At 48.2% G+C, this 18271-nt stretch overlaps 2 protein-coding genes across 2 annotated transcripts in view; both read right to left on the minus strand.

Annotated features, from left to right (window-relative positions):
- Positions 1-307: 307 nt before the first annotated feature.
- LOC142749856 (uncharacterized) lies at positions 308-6875 on the minus strand. Its single transcript, XM_075858386.1, has 3 exons — positions 6687-6875; positions 1278-1431; positions 308-1162 (listed from the first exon to the last, which is right to left on the minus strand). The coding sequence occupies exons 1-3, from the start codon at positions 6742-6744 to the stop codon at positions 385-387; spliced, it is 990 nt and encodes a 329-aa protein (XP_075714501.1). The 5' UTR covers positions 6745-6875; the 3' UTR covers positions 308-384.
- Positions 6876-14244: 7369 nt separating this feature from the next.
- LOC142749855 (uncharacterized) overlaps positions 14245-18271 on the minus strand; it is an 86005-nt gene continuing 81978 nt past the window's right edge. Inside the window, exon 7 of the transcript XR_012882483.1 lies at positions 14245-14736. The gene's annotated coding sequence lies outside the window, so the exon portion shown is untranslated. The remainder of the gene's footprint in view (positions 14737-18271) is intronic.

Below are 18271 nucleotides of genomic sequence, written 5' to 3' on the forward strand. Positions count from 1 at the left end.
TTCATGTCCTAAACGAAATAGCATGTGAGGCGCATTGGCTTCGGCAATGTTCACAAATCCAAAGCCAAAACTCACACCACTGCAATGCAGCAGAGCACAGTATGAGGAATTGAGCAAAACCACAAAAGATACACTAATACCTCAATAATGGCATGCAACTATCTCGGGACGTGGCCATAATGTTCCAATGTTACCTAAAAGGACCTGTTGGGGAACCTGGGTTCCAGCACATAGATGGAGGTAAACACAACAAATTTTACTGCCAACCAAAAACACACTTTATTGTGTAATGTGCAAAATTCACTTTAAACATAAACCAGCTGGCAAAAAAACCACAAAAACGCACCAACATGATGCAAAATTAACCTACTCTTTCTTCACGGTTTAGCTCACAACAACGAGCACACCATAATCTGCCGACACAGCGCTACAAATCATGAAATCTGTGTGCTGGTGACTGATAGCTTTGCATTTCAGCACCACTATGCTGTCCCTGGGCCTGCTGAGGATGTTTCTCAACAGCATAGTGGTGCTGATACAGAGGTTTGAACCCTGCCGGGGGGCCCTGGGCAAAGGGTTGCTGGGGTCTGGCGTAGGGAGCGAAAGCCGGTCCCGAAGCACCACATGACCAGGTGACATTATGCTCACCATTGACTGCTGGTACTGTGGCCATGGAAAGGGGTTGGCAGGCTGGGAAGGGAGAGGTGCAGTGGAGGGCACCGATTCCTCAGGCAATCCACGCCATTGCTCTATTACCTGGAAGCACTGGCGTGGATTGTTAGGAGGAGTGGCGGAGTCAATTATGGCAAGGATGGAGCCTTGGACGCGCGCCATCCGGTAGTCAGGTACTCGCCGGAGTAGCGGCGCTATGCTCCGGCCAAACGCGTCACAGGCATCCTCCTCAGAACAGCGGTGGAGGTACTCCAGGACTCGGGAGTCCACGTTGGCACCTGTTGTGGCAACCTGGCTGCGCCGGCGCCTGACTGGTGGCGTCCGGGGATTGTCTACGTCCCGTGGCAGCTGGGGTTGGCTGCTTGACTGGGTGGCTGCTTGGGGTTCCGTCGGCTCGGGGGTCAAGGGCAGCACGAGATGTTGTTCCGGGACTGGCTGCGACTCCTCATGGCCAGCCTCCTCCTCGGTGTCGAGAAGATTATCACTGCATCTGCCAGAAACATTTTGCGTTACTCCTTTTAACATGGGCACCAGGGACAAACAACTATTTTTGGCAGATTTTAAAGTGACCACACACATGTCATCAAGGTACAGTCAGTACTTACGGCCGCATCTCCATAATGTCCTTCAGGAACATTAGTTGTTTGGTGTAGATGTATTGGCGCTTTTTGGGCGCGCCGTCCCAACTTCGCCCTCTGCTTCCCAATTCCATCCGGAACTGATCCCGACAGCTCCTCCACCGGGTTTTAACATCATCAACTGGACATAGGAACAGCAATAAATAAAAAAAGGTCACCAGGTGACATCACTGAAAACGGCACTTGTCCGAAACGTCGCCATTCCTTAAACACCACTAAACATTATACACCTGCCTAATGATGCTGTAACACACCCGCAACCAAGCACAGTAGGAAAATGTGAAACATAAGGATATACACTACAGCATGGGCGATTGCATTAGCATAAATACAGATCTGCACTTACCTATGCTCTTGCGGTCTCTTGTGGTGCTTTTAGCCCACTCCTGTCCGAATAGGCTCTGCGCAACCTCATCCCAGCCAACCTCCTTGCCCGTGCGGTCGTGGTAGGCCTCTGCGTTTGTGTTCCACAACTGTGGCCTCTCATGGACCAAGCAGATGAGCTTTTCCACATCGCACGCACGTGGCATTGCAGCAGATGTCGTTTTGAACTGTGCGCATGTGCCCAGCAAGTGAAAAGCCACTTCCTGGTTTGTGCTTGTTTGGTCTAGTTTGGTCAACTCATTTACATAGGCTTAACAAGTGTTGCGTGAAAAACGCTGTGCGTACGGAGGTGCTTCCGTGTGCCGTGCGTTGTTTTCACGCACCCATTGACTTCAATGGGTGCGTGATGCGTGGAAAATGCAGAAAGAACGGTCATGTCGTGACTTTTTCGCAACGGACCAACTCTGCGTAAAAATCACGCACATGTCTGCACGGCCCCATAGACTAATATAGGTCCGTGCGACGCACGTGAAAATCACGCGCGTTGCACGGACGTGATTCCCGTTCGTCTGGATAAAGCCTTATAGGGAGTATTAGAAGTACCACAGAGCTGCTGAGCAGAATTCACTACACACAACATGACTTACAAAAGCTTGTGTGTAGATATTGCTGTACCGCATAGGGAGAGCGCCAGGGACTGCAGGGAAGTGAAGTAGGTGGTTAAAAAAGTTGAAAAAATGCCCAGAAGCGTGATTGGGCCAATGTGCTAAAGGAGGAGTGGCATAATGGATATAGGGTAGCAGGGGCGTAACTAGGAAAGACTGGGCCCCATAGCAAACTTTTGACTGGGGCCGCCCCTCCCCTGGGTGTCACACAACCCCCCCTTGTAGATAGTGCCTTTTTTAAAGACCCCCGTAGATAACACCATACAGCCCCCCCTGTAGGTAACGTTATACAGCCCCCCCTGTAGGTAATGCTATACAGCCCCCCTGTAGATAGCGCCATACAGACCCCCCTGTAGGTAACGCCATACAGCCCCCTTGTAGGTAACACTATACAGCCCCCTGTAGGTAACGCCATACAGCCCCCCCTGTAGGTAACGCTATACAGCCCCCCTGTAGGTAACGCTATACAGCCCCCCCTGTAGGTAACGCCATACAGCTCCAACCCCCAAAAAAAATCTGACCTATAGGGTGTCCTACAAAAGACATGTATCCCCTATCCACAGGATAGGGGATACATGTGTGATCGCTGGCAGCGATAAGGAGAACGGGGGACCGAAAGTCCCCTGAAGTTCTCCATCACAAACCTCTGACTTCCGGAGTTTGCACAGCTCAATAAAAATGAAAGGACCGCTGGTCGCGCATGCACACAAGAGCGACCGGCGCTCCATTAATTTCTACGGAGCTGCCGACACAGACCCCGGAAGTCCGAGGTTTGTGATGGAGAACTTCAGGGGACTTTCGGTCCCTCGTTCTCCTTATCGCTGCCAGTGATCACACATGTATCCCCTCTCCTGTGGATAGGGGATACATGTCTTTTGTTTAATGGCAGAGCGGGTAGATACCTCCCTGCTCTGCCGTAGTGTTCAGTGGCGTCGCGCTGTAGTAGCCATAGCGGCAGCTAGCGGAGCCTCGTAGCGGCCCCGTAGCAGCCGCTATGGCTGCTACAGCAGTAGTTACGCCACTGATGTCTGATATGTCTAATATGACTGATATGTCTGCTATGACTGATATGTCTGCTATGACTAATATGACTGATATGTCGGATGTGTCTCATATGACTGATATGTCTGATATGTCTGATATGACTGATATGTCTGCTATGACTGATATGTCTGATATGACTGAAACGTCTTATATGTTTGATATGACTGATATGTCTACTATGACTGATATGTCTGATATGTCTGATATGACTGATATGTCTGATATGACTGATATGTCTACTATGACTGATATGTCTGATATGACTGATATGACTGATATGTCTGATATGACTGATATGTCTGATATGACTGAAACGTCTTATATGTTTGATATGAAGGATATGACTGATATGTCTGATTTGACTGATATGCCTGATATGTCTAATAGGACTGAAATGTCTTATATGAAGGATATGACTTGTATGTCTGATATGATTTATATGACATATGTCTGCTATTACTGCTATGACTGATATGTCTGATATGACTGATGTGACTGCTGTGACTGATATGACTGATGTGTCTGCTATGACTGATATGTCTGCTATGACTGATATGACTGATATGTCTGCTATGACTGATACGTCTGATATGAAGGATATGTCTGATATGAAGGATATGTCTGATATAACTGGCATGTCTGATATGTCTAATATGACTGATATGACCTATATGTTTGATATGACTGATATGATATGTCTGATATTAATGATATGTCTGATATGACATATGTGTGATATGTCTGAGCCTTCTCCATCATGATGTGACTGCAGGGAAGGCACCTGGGTTATAATCCATAATACGAGGAATGATCAGAGGACAAGATCTAGAATTAAGAGGAGCATTTATACCCCGGGACATGGAGACAAATAGGCTGCGTTCCCATTACAACACCCAGCCCTCCTGCAGATGCATAGAAGAAGCCTGTGGTTATCAGTCCGGTTCAGATGAACTGCGGGGGTCCGGTTGTTGCTCCCCTTTTACATCCCTGTGACAGTGTCCTCATATTGGGGAGATCGCCCCCTGCATGGTTCAGACTCAGGATGAACTTGTTCACTGTCATTTCTGCAAATAACTCGGACGCACTTCACCTGGAGAGTTGTCTGTAGTAATAGCGACCACTTCACGGCCTGATTGTCGCCTCTCGCTGTGTAATTCTCCCGGACGTATAACCTGTAATCTTCCCGGACACAGAGTAACAACCAGAGTAACAACCAGACATGAACTATCGCTCCATGACTAACCTCTGACTTCCGGCGTCTGCGCAGCTCAATAAAAATTAAAGGAGCGCTGGTCACGCATGCGCACAAGAGCGACCGGCGCTCCATTCATTTCTACGGAGCTGCCGACACAGACCCCGGAAGTCCGAGGTCTGTGATGGAGAACTTCGGGGGACTTTCGGTCCCCCGTTCTCCCTATCAGTGCCAGCGATCACATATGTATCCCCTATCCTGTGGATAGGGGATAAATGTCTTTTGTTTAATGGCAGAGCGGGGAGATAACACTACGGCAGAGCAGGGAGGTAAGTGGCGTCGGGCTGTAGCAGCCATAGCGGCTGCTAGCGGAGCCTCCGGCCAAGGTGGGGGCCCGTGCCGGCGGGTGACACGGGCCCCCTCATGCTGCGGGCCCCGTAGTAGCCGCTACTGCTGCTACGGCGGTAGTTACGCCACTGTAGGGTAGAGTTCAAGGACAGAGCCCCGTCTTTACCTTCTGCTGCAGCATGAAGTAACACCTTGTAGTTACACTCCGTGTGGTGAGGAGATTTTTATTTCCCTTTCTTAATTTCTGTCTGTTTCCTTTTCTTTACAGCATGGCTGATGAGCTGTTACAGCAGGTGGCACGGCGGGTGGCAGTCAAAGGCACCACCTGGCTGGAGGACCTGTTAAAGAAGAAAGTGAGGATGCTGCAACGGCCCCTAGACTCGGACCCACGGCTGGAGAGACTAGAGGTAGGCCGCAGTGAATCACCCACCCTCCCATTAGGCTAAGCCCAAGTCCCCTTCCCAGAGCTGCCCGCTCAGCAGGGGCTGCTCTCCCCGCTAGCGTAGGGAGGCACAGATGCCGGGTCCGGCCTGTTTCGCCTTCAACATCTTCGGGGGAGGTGGTTCCCCCTTCCCCTATCCCTCTTAAATTGTCCGGCAACCCTCCCCATGCTGCACGCCTCCTTCCTACTCACCCGGATAACAGCCGGATTGTAGTGCCGCCAGTTGTCAGCCTGGCGGCATATGGCGCCTCTGCTGCCCGCCCGCTGTGCTCCAATGGGGGCGGGACAGCTCCGGAGGACATGGTTGCCATGGTGGCTTACCATGAGGCCTGCGCAGCGGAGATGGGCCGCGCAGGCGCACTGCGTGCGGCCTACACCGATGATCTGGGAACCTTCACGGCTGCACCTCCGCTTCAGCTGGAATCAGGTGAGGAAGAGGGGTCAGCAGGTAGGGTGCCGGGGATTCTGGGGGAGGGAGGGCCGGCCAGAGTAGATGATGCAGGGGTGCTGCAGCTGGGTTTCGCATGGCCCAACCCCCTATCAGATGGCAAGAACTGGAGAGGAAGTCGTCCGGTCTCAGCCAGGGCTGCGGTCTCCTGCACAACTGTATCCTTTATTGAATATACCGTCCGGTTCTGGCCCACAGCAGGGGGGGTCGAGCAGAGATGTGGTGCATGCTGTTTGTGCCAAGGGGGATCGAGGTGATGTTGGTCACGCTTCTGCCTTGCCCCTTTTTTCTTTTTCAGGTTTGGCAAAGGAATCAAGGAGAGGTAGGAATTCTTGTTTTGTGGGGTGGCTCCTCTCGGCACTCATCTATCTCCCGAGAACAAGGAAAAAATTTGGAAAAATTAGTTTGTAAATATTTGGTCCTTGATCTCGGTAGAACAGGTGACGGTGGACAAGGAGCACACTTTCATGAAAGATTCTGATAAAAAGTTAAAGGATTGTAGAACGTTCAATAATTGGGTCCAGGGTTTCGCTACCCTGGCGCATATAGTCTGCCAACGTCATCCCGAAAAGGGTGTAGAGCTGTTTGTGTACTTCCACACCATTTTTAGTGCCCGAAGGCTGCATGGAGGTGCGGCTTGGTGGTGCTAAGACGAAGAATTACGTCGCCGTTTGGCTTTGTCGACGAGATTGGTTGGGCTTCAAAGGCAACGGATGTATCGTTGCAATTAATTCTAGCTCAGAGTGGGAAGCAGGTTAGACTCTTTCCCACTGGGGCCGGGGGTTCCTGAACAGCTCCGGGATCAGCGACCACACGCTCTACAGAAGCCTGTTGGCTATATAATGAGGGTCATTGCAGGTTCTTTGCAACCTACAAGTTCCATCATGAATGCTCTGTCTGCGCGGGTACTCACGCGGCACTTCGATGCTTCCGCAGGGGCAAACATCCTGGTAAAGGTTCCCCTCCGGCATGGCAAAGAACGCTGGTGAGCATCCGCGCAATGGTATTGTGGTTAGATTGGTACCACAGGAGGCAGGAGGCAGAGGCTCTCGTTAATGGCTTTGGCGAGGGTTTCTTCATTCCTTTTGAAGCGTCGTCGGTATTGATGTAGCAGACAACCTAAAATCAGTTAGAGATAACATCAACGTGGTTAGGGAGAAGTTGTCAAAATAAATTGCGTTAGGTAGAATGGCTGGCCCCTTTCAAAACTTGAGGGTCTCCCCTCTTGGCTTGGGCCCTAAGAAAGGTAGCGGGAAGTTTAGGATGATACACCACCTATCCTTTCCTCGAGGGGGCTCGGTAAATTACGGGATTTCCAAAGACGAGGCGGCGGTGTCGTACACTTCGTTTGATGTAGCAGTGCAATTAGTTCGGAGTGCAGGTCCTGGGGCGTTATTGGCGAAATCTGACATTGAATCTGCATTTCGTTTACTTCCTGTCCATCCGGATTGTTTTCAATTACTGGGTTGTCACCTTGATGGGCTGTTTTATGTGGACATGTGTCTGCCGGGTTGCTCTATTTTATGTTGCTATTTTGAGATGTTTGCTTCTTTTCTGGAATGGGTAGTGTATTTTGAGACTGGCATGTCTTTACCTTTTTGTTGGTCCGAGGGATTCGGGTGTTTGTGCAATGTTGTTAGGTGTAAGACCAAAAGAAGAAAAATATGCTGGGAAACCAAAGGGTAATAGAAAAATACAAAAGTTCTTTATTAACATATATGCGTCATACAATAAAATAGTAAAAGAATCCATAGGCCAACAGTAAAAACAAGGATACTCAGCTGGAGATTGTCCAAATGGTCACTGATAATACATGCAATATGTGTGAATTCCCTAATGAAGCCGGTGCAAGCGATAAGAAGGTCTAATGTATGTAATTTAAGTAGCCAAAACAGATGTACATGCATGCATGTTTGCATGCAGTGGAAATCAAACAATGCATTAATCCTAGCAATCAGTGGTTGATATTTTAGTCAGGGTGAAATATATGCTAAGACACCCTACATATATTGTACATGCAGAAAGAATGAACATGCACAGACAAAATTAAAGCAAGAGAAGGGTATGTTATATCAGTCAATAAACCATAGTATGGAAGTCTGACATACCCATAGTGTAGAGACCGGACAGTCACAGCTGGGATCCACGCCTATGCGCGTTTCGGCGCTAATGCCTTCGTCTGGGGGTGGTGTTAGGTTGGAGTCATAGACCCTTTATATTGGAGCTAGCCAATAGGCTAGGTTTAATGCACCTGATGTGTATGTTGAATGATGAAGCTATATACCCTGTATAGTTACAGGTCGCTGTTTCCTGGAGGCTAGAGAGGCCGCGCCCACGTCGGCGCCAGCAGCGACGAGCTGGAGTCCGAAGCACGTGACCGCGTCAGTAGTCCGGTCCGGTCTCTACATTATGGATATGTCAGACTGGCTTCATTAGGGCATTCACAAATATTGCATGTATTATCAGTGACCATTTGGATAATCTCCAGCTGAGTATCCTTGTTTTTACTGTTGGCCTATGGATTGTTTTACTATTGTATCAGGCATATATGTTACTAAAGAACTTTTGTATTTTTCTATTACCCTTTGGTTTCCCAGCATCTTTTTCTTCTTTTGGTTTTATATATTTCGTCGTGATGCTGTTTGGGTATAACACCCTTGAATCAACCCATCAAATTTGATATGTATTCTACTTATTGCAATATTGGGGTATATTGATTCATGTTGCTTTCTCGGTTTTGTTAATGTTGTTAGGTGTGTTTAAGAAGTTGATGTTGCGTTTTGGCGTTCCGGTGTCCGAGGAATAGAGGGAGGGCCCCGTGATGATTTGGTCTTTCCTGGGCATTGAAATAGACACACAAGAAATGTTTTTAGGCTACCTGACGAGAAGCTAGTGAACTTGGTGTCTCAGGCGGAGCAAGTATCTCAGTCTAAGAAGGTGACTCTTAAACAATTGCAGTCTCTTTTGGGTCTCTGGGTTTTTGCATGTCGCATTATTCCCATGGGTAGGGTTTTCTCTCGGAGAATGTCATTATCTACGAGGGGCATGCAGAAACCTGATCATTTCATTAGAGTGTCTACAAGCATGTGGGAAGACCTTATAGTGTGGTGGTATTTTCTGTATTCGTTCAATGGTTGTGCAGTTTGTCAAGAAAGTGAGGTTTCCAATTTAGATCTTCAATTGTTTACAGATGCTTCAAGTAGTCTTGGTTTCGGGGGAATTTTAGGTAAGCGCTGGTGCAGGGTGCCCTGGCCAGCTGCCTGGCAGCCCCTCGGGTTTAACTAAAAACATCACTATGTTAGAACTTTTTCCTATTGTAGTTGCTTTGGAAATATGGGGTGGTTTATGGCTAACAGACGTATTTGTTTTTGGACGCATAATACTGCAGTAGTCCAGGCAGTAAATACTTTGTCGTCCGGCTCGTTGCCTGTGCTGGCACTGCTACATCATTTAATACTGAAATGTTTGTGCTTGAATGTGTGGTTCCGGGCTAGACATGCAGAGGCGTAGGTAGGTTCTCCAGCACCCGGGGCAAAGATTCAGTTTGGCGCCCCCCCCCCCCCAACCTCTTTCCCGACATCTCCTTCCCCCTCGCCGTGTTTGTTTTCTCTACCAATCGACGTGTCATTGCTTTTTATGTAACACATTTGTACATCTTACAAGCAATATGGTTCTATACACAACACCAGAACCAAGCTCAGTACATAAATACAACACCAGCACAAATACAGCTCAATTTAGTGCAACCCCTGCCGTATAGGTGTGTACGGCGTAAAACTACAGCTCCCAGCATGGCCCGAACAATGGTAAGGATATGCTGGGAGATGCTGTTTCACAAAAATAAATCATATCAATCATACCACCCATCATCTCGCTGCAGATCATACAGTGACTACAGTGCTGATTAGAGGCAGAATAAACATTTACATTAAGTGACTCACCGGTGACAACTCAGATTCTAGATATTTTTCTCCATCCGGTCCAGACCTCTATGATGAATTCTCCCGGTCCATTTCTGCAGTTTGCCGCTCACATGTCTTCAGCTTCTCACTTTACCAACATTTCTGCACCTATAAATAAATATAAAGTTATCATTATACCATACACTACGCCCCTAAATATAATAACGCCATACACTACACCACTAATTATAATAGCACCATACACCATGTCCCACACACACACTGTGCCCCCTGTAGATAGTGCCTGCCATAGAGCCCCCTGTAGATAGTGCCCCCCATAGATAGTGCCCTCATATAACCCACCCCTGCATATAGTGTCCCATAAATAACTCCCCCTATAGTGCTCTACAGATAGCCCACCCCTGTATATAGTCCCCCTGTAGATATAGCCCACCCCTGTATATAGTGCTCCACAGATAGTCCACCCCTGTATCTAGCCCCCCTGTAGATATAGTCCACCCCTGTATATAGTGCTCCATAGATCGCCCACCCTTGTATATAGCCCCCTGTAGATATAGCCCACCCCTGTATATAGCCCCCCTGTAGATATATCCCACCCCTGTAGATATAGCCCACCTCTGTATATAGTGCTCCACATATAGTCCACCCCTGTATATAGTGTTTCACAGATAGCCCACCCCTGTATATAGCCCCCCTGTACATATAGTCCACCCCTGTATATAGCCCCCCTGTACATATAGTCCACCCCTGTATATAGTGCTCCACATATAGCCCACCCCTGTATATAATGCTCCACATATAGCCCACCCCTGTATATAGCCCCCCTGTACATATAGTCCACCCCTGTATATAGTGCTCCACTAGATAGTCCACCCCTGTATATAGTGCTCCACAGATAGCCCACCCCTGTATATACTATATACAGGGGTGGGCTATCTGTGGAGCACTATATACAGGGGTGGACTATATGTACAAGGGGGCTATATACACGGGTGGGCTTTCTGTGGAGCACTATAGGGGGAGATATTTGTGGGATACTATATACAGGGGTGAGCTATATCTACACGGGGACTATATCTACAGGGGGACTATATCTACAGGGGTGGGCTATATCTATAGGGGGGCTATATACTATATAGCCTCCCCTGTAGCTATAGCCCACCCCTGTATATGGTGCTCCATAGATAGCCCACCCCAGTATATAGCCCCCCCTGTAGATAGACACCCCCCCATAGATAAAGTCCCCCTTGTAGATGAAGTCCCCCCCCCGTAGATAAAGTCGTCCCCCCCTGTAGATACAGCCGCACACTTTTATTACAATTAAAAAAAAACCAAAAAAAAAAAAACCATTCAAACTCGCCTTATTCCCGCTCCCACGCCGTCCGGCAGCCATGGAGACCTGCTCTCTTCTGCGCAGGTCTCTTGGGGGTTGAACGCAGCGTCTATGAAAGGCGCTGATTGGCTGGGCAGGATGACTTTCCCTGTCAGTCAGTCAGCGCCTTTCATCGACGGAAGCGTCACTGGTACAAAAGGTACCAGTCGCTTCATTCGTGGAAAGGCGCTGAATGGCCGGGCACGGAACGTGCCCAGTCATTCATTGCTTCTAATTATACCTGTGTCCTTGCGACACAGGTACAATTATAGTGCAGGAGGAGGTGGCGCTGGCACCCCCTCTAAACTGCGCCAGGGCACATGCCCCGCCTGCCCCCCCCTAGCTACGCCTCTGTAGACATGTACCAGGTGTGAGCAATGAATTAGCGGATGCTTTATCTCATTCACAGATGTTGGTTTTTCGGGAGTTGCATCCACAGGCGGAGGGCGCCGGGGGTTTTTCCCCCCCACACTTGTGAGCCCTGGTCGAGAACAACTTGTGAGCTTGCTGGAAGGTTCGGTGGTTGAGTCTACATGGAAGAGTCATTGCAGGGACTGGTTCAAATAGTAAGGGTATGTGCACTAGACAATGCCAAATACGTCTGAAATTACGGAGCTGTTTTCAGGAGAAAACAGATCCTGAATTTCAGACGTTTTTACAAGTGCACACATTTTTCGCGGCATCTTTTACAGACGTAATTGGAGCTGGTTTTCATTGGAGTCAATGAAAAACGGCTCCAATTAAGTCCCAAAAAGTGTCCTGCACTTCTTTGCCGCGGGCATAATTTTACGAGCCGTCTTTTGACAGCGTCTTTTTACGTCTGAAAAGAGGTCATGTGCACATACCCTTAGAGTTCGCTTGCGGTGTTTTCCCGAGTAATGCGGGTAGGCATGTCGACATCATGTTGGACTTACTGGTCCACTTGCCGCAGGTGGGTAGTAGTGCTGTCACAGCGCGGGGTGTGGACCCACTGGGCCATACCGTGTAGCGGGATAGCAGCTGGCCAAACAGGTACAATGCAATGTCTATAGTTCAGAAAGAGTACCTGAGGCAATGTAGACAGTAGCGGTAGATTCAGGCTAAGATGAGGCTCCGACAGTAGACAGACACCCGGCGGGGTGCGACACAGTCGATGCAGCGGAGGGCACAACACAGCTCCAACTCTTGAAGGCACAGAGGCACGGTAGCACGGGATACAAGGTACAGGCAGCAGGAACGGGTAACACTGGGAACTGGAAAACACTAGGAGACCATTTGCAAGGACAAACTTAAGGTAACAAAACAGCACTCAGGCAAGGATCGAGTGGGCAGAGCCCTTTTTATAGTCCCGAAGCATTCTGGGCTAATTACAGTATTCTGCAACTGTGTGGATACTGGCCATTTAAGGCCATGCATGCGCGGGCGCGCGCCCTACGGGATATAGTGTCCGGACCAGGAAGTGAGTGCCGGCGTCTCCCAGGAGGGAGATGCCACAGGGAACTCGCTCGTCCATGGCCGCGGCCGTCAGAGGGTGTCAGGACGATGGTCCACAGCCATAGACGTTACAGTATCCCCCCTCTTATGCCCCCTCTTCTTGAGACCAGAGCGGGAGAGAAACTTCTTCATGAGGGCAGGAGCATTGATGTTCTCCTTTCTTGATGTTCTGTACTCTGTACCAAATCCCCTCCAATCCACCAAATAAAACGTTCTTCCTCCTACTCTCTTGGTGTCCAGGATCTACCTCACCTCGAATGTCCCTGACAGGCCGCCAGGAGCCACTGCGGAACTAGGAGTCCTGGAGTAGCGGTTCAGGACCACAGGCTTCAGCAGGGAGACATGGAAGTAGTTTGGGACCCCGAAGCTTGTAAGAGACAGGATTTATCTGCAGCAGAATCTCGAAGGGTCCGAGGAACCTGGGGGCAAACTTGCAAGATGAAATCCTCAGCCGGATATTCTTGGAAGACAGCCAGACCTTAGTACCTGGAAGAAACTGTGGAGGTTCTCATATTCTAGTGTCTGCCTTTTTCTTCATGCGGTCGACCGCCAGCAGAATAGAAGATCGGGTCTGCTGCCATATCTGCAGAAAGTCCCTGAAGGTAGAGTCAGCTGCAAGCACCTGGGACATAGTGGAAACAGGAAGAGGTATTCGTGGATGTTGGCCGTAGACAATGAAGAACGAACTGGAGGAGGTGGACTCACTAGTATGGTTGCTATAAGAGAACTCAGCCCAAGGAAGCAGTTGCACCCAGTCATCATGCTGCCTGGAGATGAAGTGCCGCAGATAGTTCTCCATAATCTGATTAACCCTCTCGACTTGTCCATTGGACTGGGGATGGTAGGCCGAGGAGAAGTCCAACTTTACACCGAGGAGACCACAGAGTGCTCTCTAGAACTTTGAGGTGAACTGAACTCCTCGATCTGAGACAATATGCAGAGGCAAGCCGTGCAGACGGAAGATGTGCTGGATGAAGAGGCCGGCCAGTCAGTGGAACAAAATGAGCCATCTTGGAAAATCGATCCACCACCATCCAGCAGAGAGAGGCAAATCTGTTACAAAGTCCATTGCAATATGTCGCCAGGGGGCATCGGACACAGGCAGTGGCTGAAGCAGACCAGCTGATCTGGAGTGGGCAACTTTATTTGCTGCGCACACCGTACAGGAGGAGACAAAATCCATGACGTCTTTGAGCAGCATGGGCCACCAGAACTGACGGGCAATTAGGTCTCGGGTCTTACGGGCACCCGCATGACCTGCCAGCTTGGAACTGTGTCCCCAGCGAAGGATTCTTCCTCTGTCTGCCAGACGTACAAAGGTCCTTCCTAGAGGAATGTCTCTAACTTGCAGAGGGTTGACAGAGATGATGCAGGAAGGGTCAATGATATTCTGTGGGGACTCCACAGTGTCCTCTGTCTCGATTGACCTAGACAAGGCATCGGCCCTCACATTCTTGTCGGCAGGGCGGTAGTGGAGCTCAAACTGAAACCGAGCGAAGGACAGTGACCACCTGGCCTGACGAGGGTTCAGCCGTTGGGCCGTCTGGAGATTTGTGAGGTTCTTGTGGTCCGTGAAGACCAGGATTGGATGAGCTGCGCCATCTAGTAGATGTCTTCACTCCTGCAGAGCCAGCTTGATGGCCAGTAACTCCCGATCCCCAATTGAGTAGTTGTGCTCTGCGGGACAAAAAAGCTTAGAGTAGTAGCCACATACCACAGTCTTGCATTTGTAATCTCTCTGGAACAGAAGTGCGCCAGCACCAACAGAGGAGGGGTCCACTTCCAACGAAAACTGTAGGGATACATAAGGATGATGAAGGATTGAGGCTGATGTGAAGGTCTTCTTTAAGCTCTTGAACGTGGCCTCTGCTTCTGGAGTCCACACCTTGCCATTCATGCCATTTTTGGTGAGGGTAGAGATGGGGCTGTCAGTGAGGAGAAGTTGGGAATGAACAGACGGTAGAAGTTGGCGAATCCCAGGAAGCGCTGTATGGCCCTTAAGCCTTGAGGCCGTGGCCATTCCAAGACAGCCTTTACCTTCTCAGGATCCATTTTGAGGCCCTGATCAGAGATGATATAGCCCAGGAAGTGCAGAGACTTTCTCTCGAACACGCACTTCTCCAGCTTGGCATATAGGTGATTCTCCCTTAATTGAAGCAAAATTTTGCGGACATGTCTCTGATGAGTTACTGGATCTGGGGAAAAAATCAAAATGTCATCGAGATACACCATAACACAGACATAGAGGAGATCACGGAAAATGTAATTGACGAATTCTTTAAAAACCGCGGGGGCGTTACACAGGCCGAAGAACATAACCAGGTATTCGTAGTGCCCATCACGGTTATTAAATGCCGTCTTCCACTCGTCACCCTGATGAATCCGGATTAGATTGTAGGCCCCCCGCAGGTCTCGTTTGGAGAAAAATGTTGCCCTCCGTATGCGATCAAAAAGTTCAGAGATTAAAGGCAATGGGTATCTTTTCTTTACCTTGATCTGGTTGAGGTCCCAGTAGTCAATGCAGGGTTGGAGGGATCCGTCTTTCTTTTTGACAAACAAAAACCCGGCCTCCTTAAAGAGGCTCTGTCACCAGATTATAAGTGCCCTATCTCCTACATAATCTGATCTGCGCTGCAATGTAGATAACAACAGTGGTTTTTATTTTGAAAAACGATCATTTTTTAGCAAGCATTTTGAGCAACCAAACTTTGTGGGTGGAGCTAGAAAGGGAGGTAAACACTGAAAAAATAAATTTTGGTGTAATCTATAGACCCCCCCAATATAACTGAGGAGGTGGAAGGTCAGCTATAGAAACAGATGGAGCAGGCTGCACAGGCTGGTACTGTAGTGATAATGGGAGATTTTAATTACCAGGATATTAATTGGTGTCATGGATCGGCTTCAACTGCAAAGGGGAGGCATTTCCTCAACCTGTTTGTAAAGGATCTGCCAGACACAGCTTCTGTGTCGACGCCCGTGGGTAATCAGTCTGCACCTGCTCCTAAGTCTGAGAGAGTGACACGATCTTCTACCAGTCAGGCTGGGAGGCTGAGGAGTGGGAGAGCCTATCACAGCCTGGCCAGACGGAGCTAGCTCCCGCCCTCTGTCTATTTATACCTGCATTTCCTGCTCCTCCTTTGCCTGTGATTCTTTTCTGTTTCCTGGCTCTGCTGCTCCTGCTATGATTATTGACCTTGCTTCATTTTTGACCCTGGCTTTACTGACTATGCTCCTGCTCTGCGATTTGTACCTCGTGCACTCCTGGTTTGACTCGGCTCATTCACTACTCTTGTTGCTCACTGTGTTGCCATGGGCAACTGCCCCATTTCCCTTATCTTCTGTGTACCCTTGTCGTTTTGTCTGTTGTGCACTTATTGAGCGTAGGGACCGTCGCCCAGTTGTACGCCGTCGCCTAGGACGGGCCGTTGCAAGTAGGCAGGGACTGAGTGGCGGGTAGATTAGGGCTCACCTTCTGTCTCCCTACCCAGTCATTACACTGTTGCAGGAAAATTTTATGGGCCAGTTTGTGGAAGACCCGACTAGTGGTGAAGCCCTGTTGGATCTGGTCATTTCTAATAATGCAGAGCTTGTTAGGAATGTCAACGTTAATATTCGTGAAAACCTCGGTAACAGTGATCACAATATAGTTACATTTTATCTATACTGTAAAAAAGCAAACACAGGCTGGGAGGGCAAAAATACTTAATTTTAAGAAAGACAATTTCCCCAGGACGAGGGCTGCAATTCAGGATATAGACTGGGAAGAACTAATGTAAAAAAATGGTACAAATGATAAATGGGAGATTTTCAAATCTACTTTGGGTAATTATAGTGCAAAATTTATTCCTATAGGTAACAAGTATAAACGACTAAAATGAAACCCCACATGGCTTACACCTTCTGTAAAAAGGTCAATACAGGACAAAAAAACGGGCATTTAAAAAATACAAATCTGAGGGCACATCTGTAGGCTTTTTAAATTATAAAGAGCGTAATAAAATCTGTAAAAATTTTATAAAATTAGCAAAAATACAAAATGAAAGGCAGGTGGCCAAGGATAGTAAAAACACATCCCCAAAAATTCTTCAAGTATATAAATGCAAAAAAGCCAAGGTCTGAACATGTAGGACCCTTAGATAGTGGTAATGGGGAGTTGGTCACAGGGGAACAAGAAAAGGCTGAGTTACTAAATGGGTTCCAAAGTATTACTAGGGAAAGGTATTAGATTTAGCCTTCAATATTAGGCGAAACTCAGTTTTTCTCACAATGACAAGGCTTGGTTATTTGAGGATCTATGGCGGGCCTTGGATCTTGTTCCTTCAGCCACTCAAGCCTCACCACCTGCATCTCCTTCTTAACATGAATGGTATCACGATATTCCATGATTGATTACTGATGGCCCCTCGGTGGCCTATAGTTTGTTTTTCTGTTATGATTAAGTACTTATTGCTGATATGGTTTAGCTTATTAGCTAGATTATGCTATACAGTTCTACATGTGGGCGGGGGTGGAATTTACAGTGTGCATCTTCTATAGGGATATATATCAGATTGTGGAGAGGCGAACCTGCTCGCTGGGAAGGGTTTCTGTCTCTTGTTCATGCTCATTCACTTAGTTCCTTGTTCCCCCTTCTCGGGATAGGTTAATGAGTACTAACGCTGATCTGCCACCCTCTGTCCTGAGGACCTTGAAGTTGTGTTCATGGAACGTAGATGGCTTAAATTCCCCAATTAAATGTAAAAACATTGTCAACCATATTCACAGATTGAACCTTCATATGGTCTTTGTCTAGGAGAATCATTAGCTCAAGAATAAGAATCCCTTACTTCGTAGTAGAAAGTACCCTTCTTGTATTGAAGCCTCTTATTGAAGCCAAAAAGGTTAGAGCAGTAGCCAGGGGCGTAGCTAGAGGCTCATGAGCCCCGATGCAAAAATTCTTACTGCCCCCCCCCCCTGCAAACTTCTCATGGCCGACGGTCCGCTTTCAGCTGCATCGCTGGGTCTCCTAAGTGACCCAACAATGCAGCACTAGCAGCCGGGGCGTCACTAAGGTTGGGTTCACACACACTATTTACGGACGTAATTCGGGCGTTTTAGCATTGAATTACATCCGAAAATGCGGCTCAAAAGCGTCGGAAAACCTCTGCCCATTCATTTGAATGGGTCTTACGATGTTCTGTGTCGATGGTCATTTTTTTACGCGCCGCTGTCAAAAGGCGGCGCGTAAAAAAGTGCCTGTCACTTCTTCAGACGTAAATGGAGCCGTTTTCCATGGACTCCATGGAAAACCAGCTTCAATTACTTCTGTAATGGACGCAGCAAAAGACGTCTGCACATGCCATTACGGCTGAAATTACGGTGCTGTTTTCTCCTGAAAACAGCACAGTAATTTCAGCCGTAACAGACGCTGCCGTGTGAACATACCCTCAGGGCTTAAAATGTCCGGGAAATAGCCCCAATACGTATGTGTCCGCCCCAAAAAAAAAAGTGTGTATATGAGACAGCATAGCATATCTATAGCACTACGACCCTATAAACTATGGATAGGATTAGATACAGTGGCTGAGCAGACAGTATCACACATGATAGGATTAGATACAGTGGCTCAGAAGGCAGTATCACACATGATAGGATTAGATACACAGCTCAGCAGACAGTATCACACATGATAGGATTAGATACAGTGGCCCAGCAGACAGTATCACACATGATAGGATTAGATACAGTGGC

This window comes from Rhinoderma darwinii, chromosome 3 (assembly GCF_050947455.1).
Source record: "Rhinoderma darwinii isolate aRhiDar2 chromosome 3, aRhiDar2.hap1, whole genome shotgun sequence".
Taxonomy (NCBI): Eukaryota; Metazoa; Chordata; class Amphibia; order Anura; family Rhinodermatidae; genus Rhinoderma; species Rhinoderma darwinii.

Coding starts and splice junctions, on each gene's coding strand:
- LOC142749856 (XM_075858386.1), bottom strand. CDS start 6,744: ATGCCGGAGGGGAACCTTTACCAGGATGTTTGCCCCTGCGGAAGCATC. Junction 1,432..6,686: donor CGGAAGCATCGAAGTGCCGC/GTGAGTACCCGC, acceptor TCCTATGTCCAG/TTGATGATGTTAAAACCCGG. Junction 1,163..1,277: donor GACATTATGGAGATGCGGCC/GTAAGTACTGAC, acceptor TGTTTCTGGCAG/ATGCAGTGATAATCTTCTCG.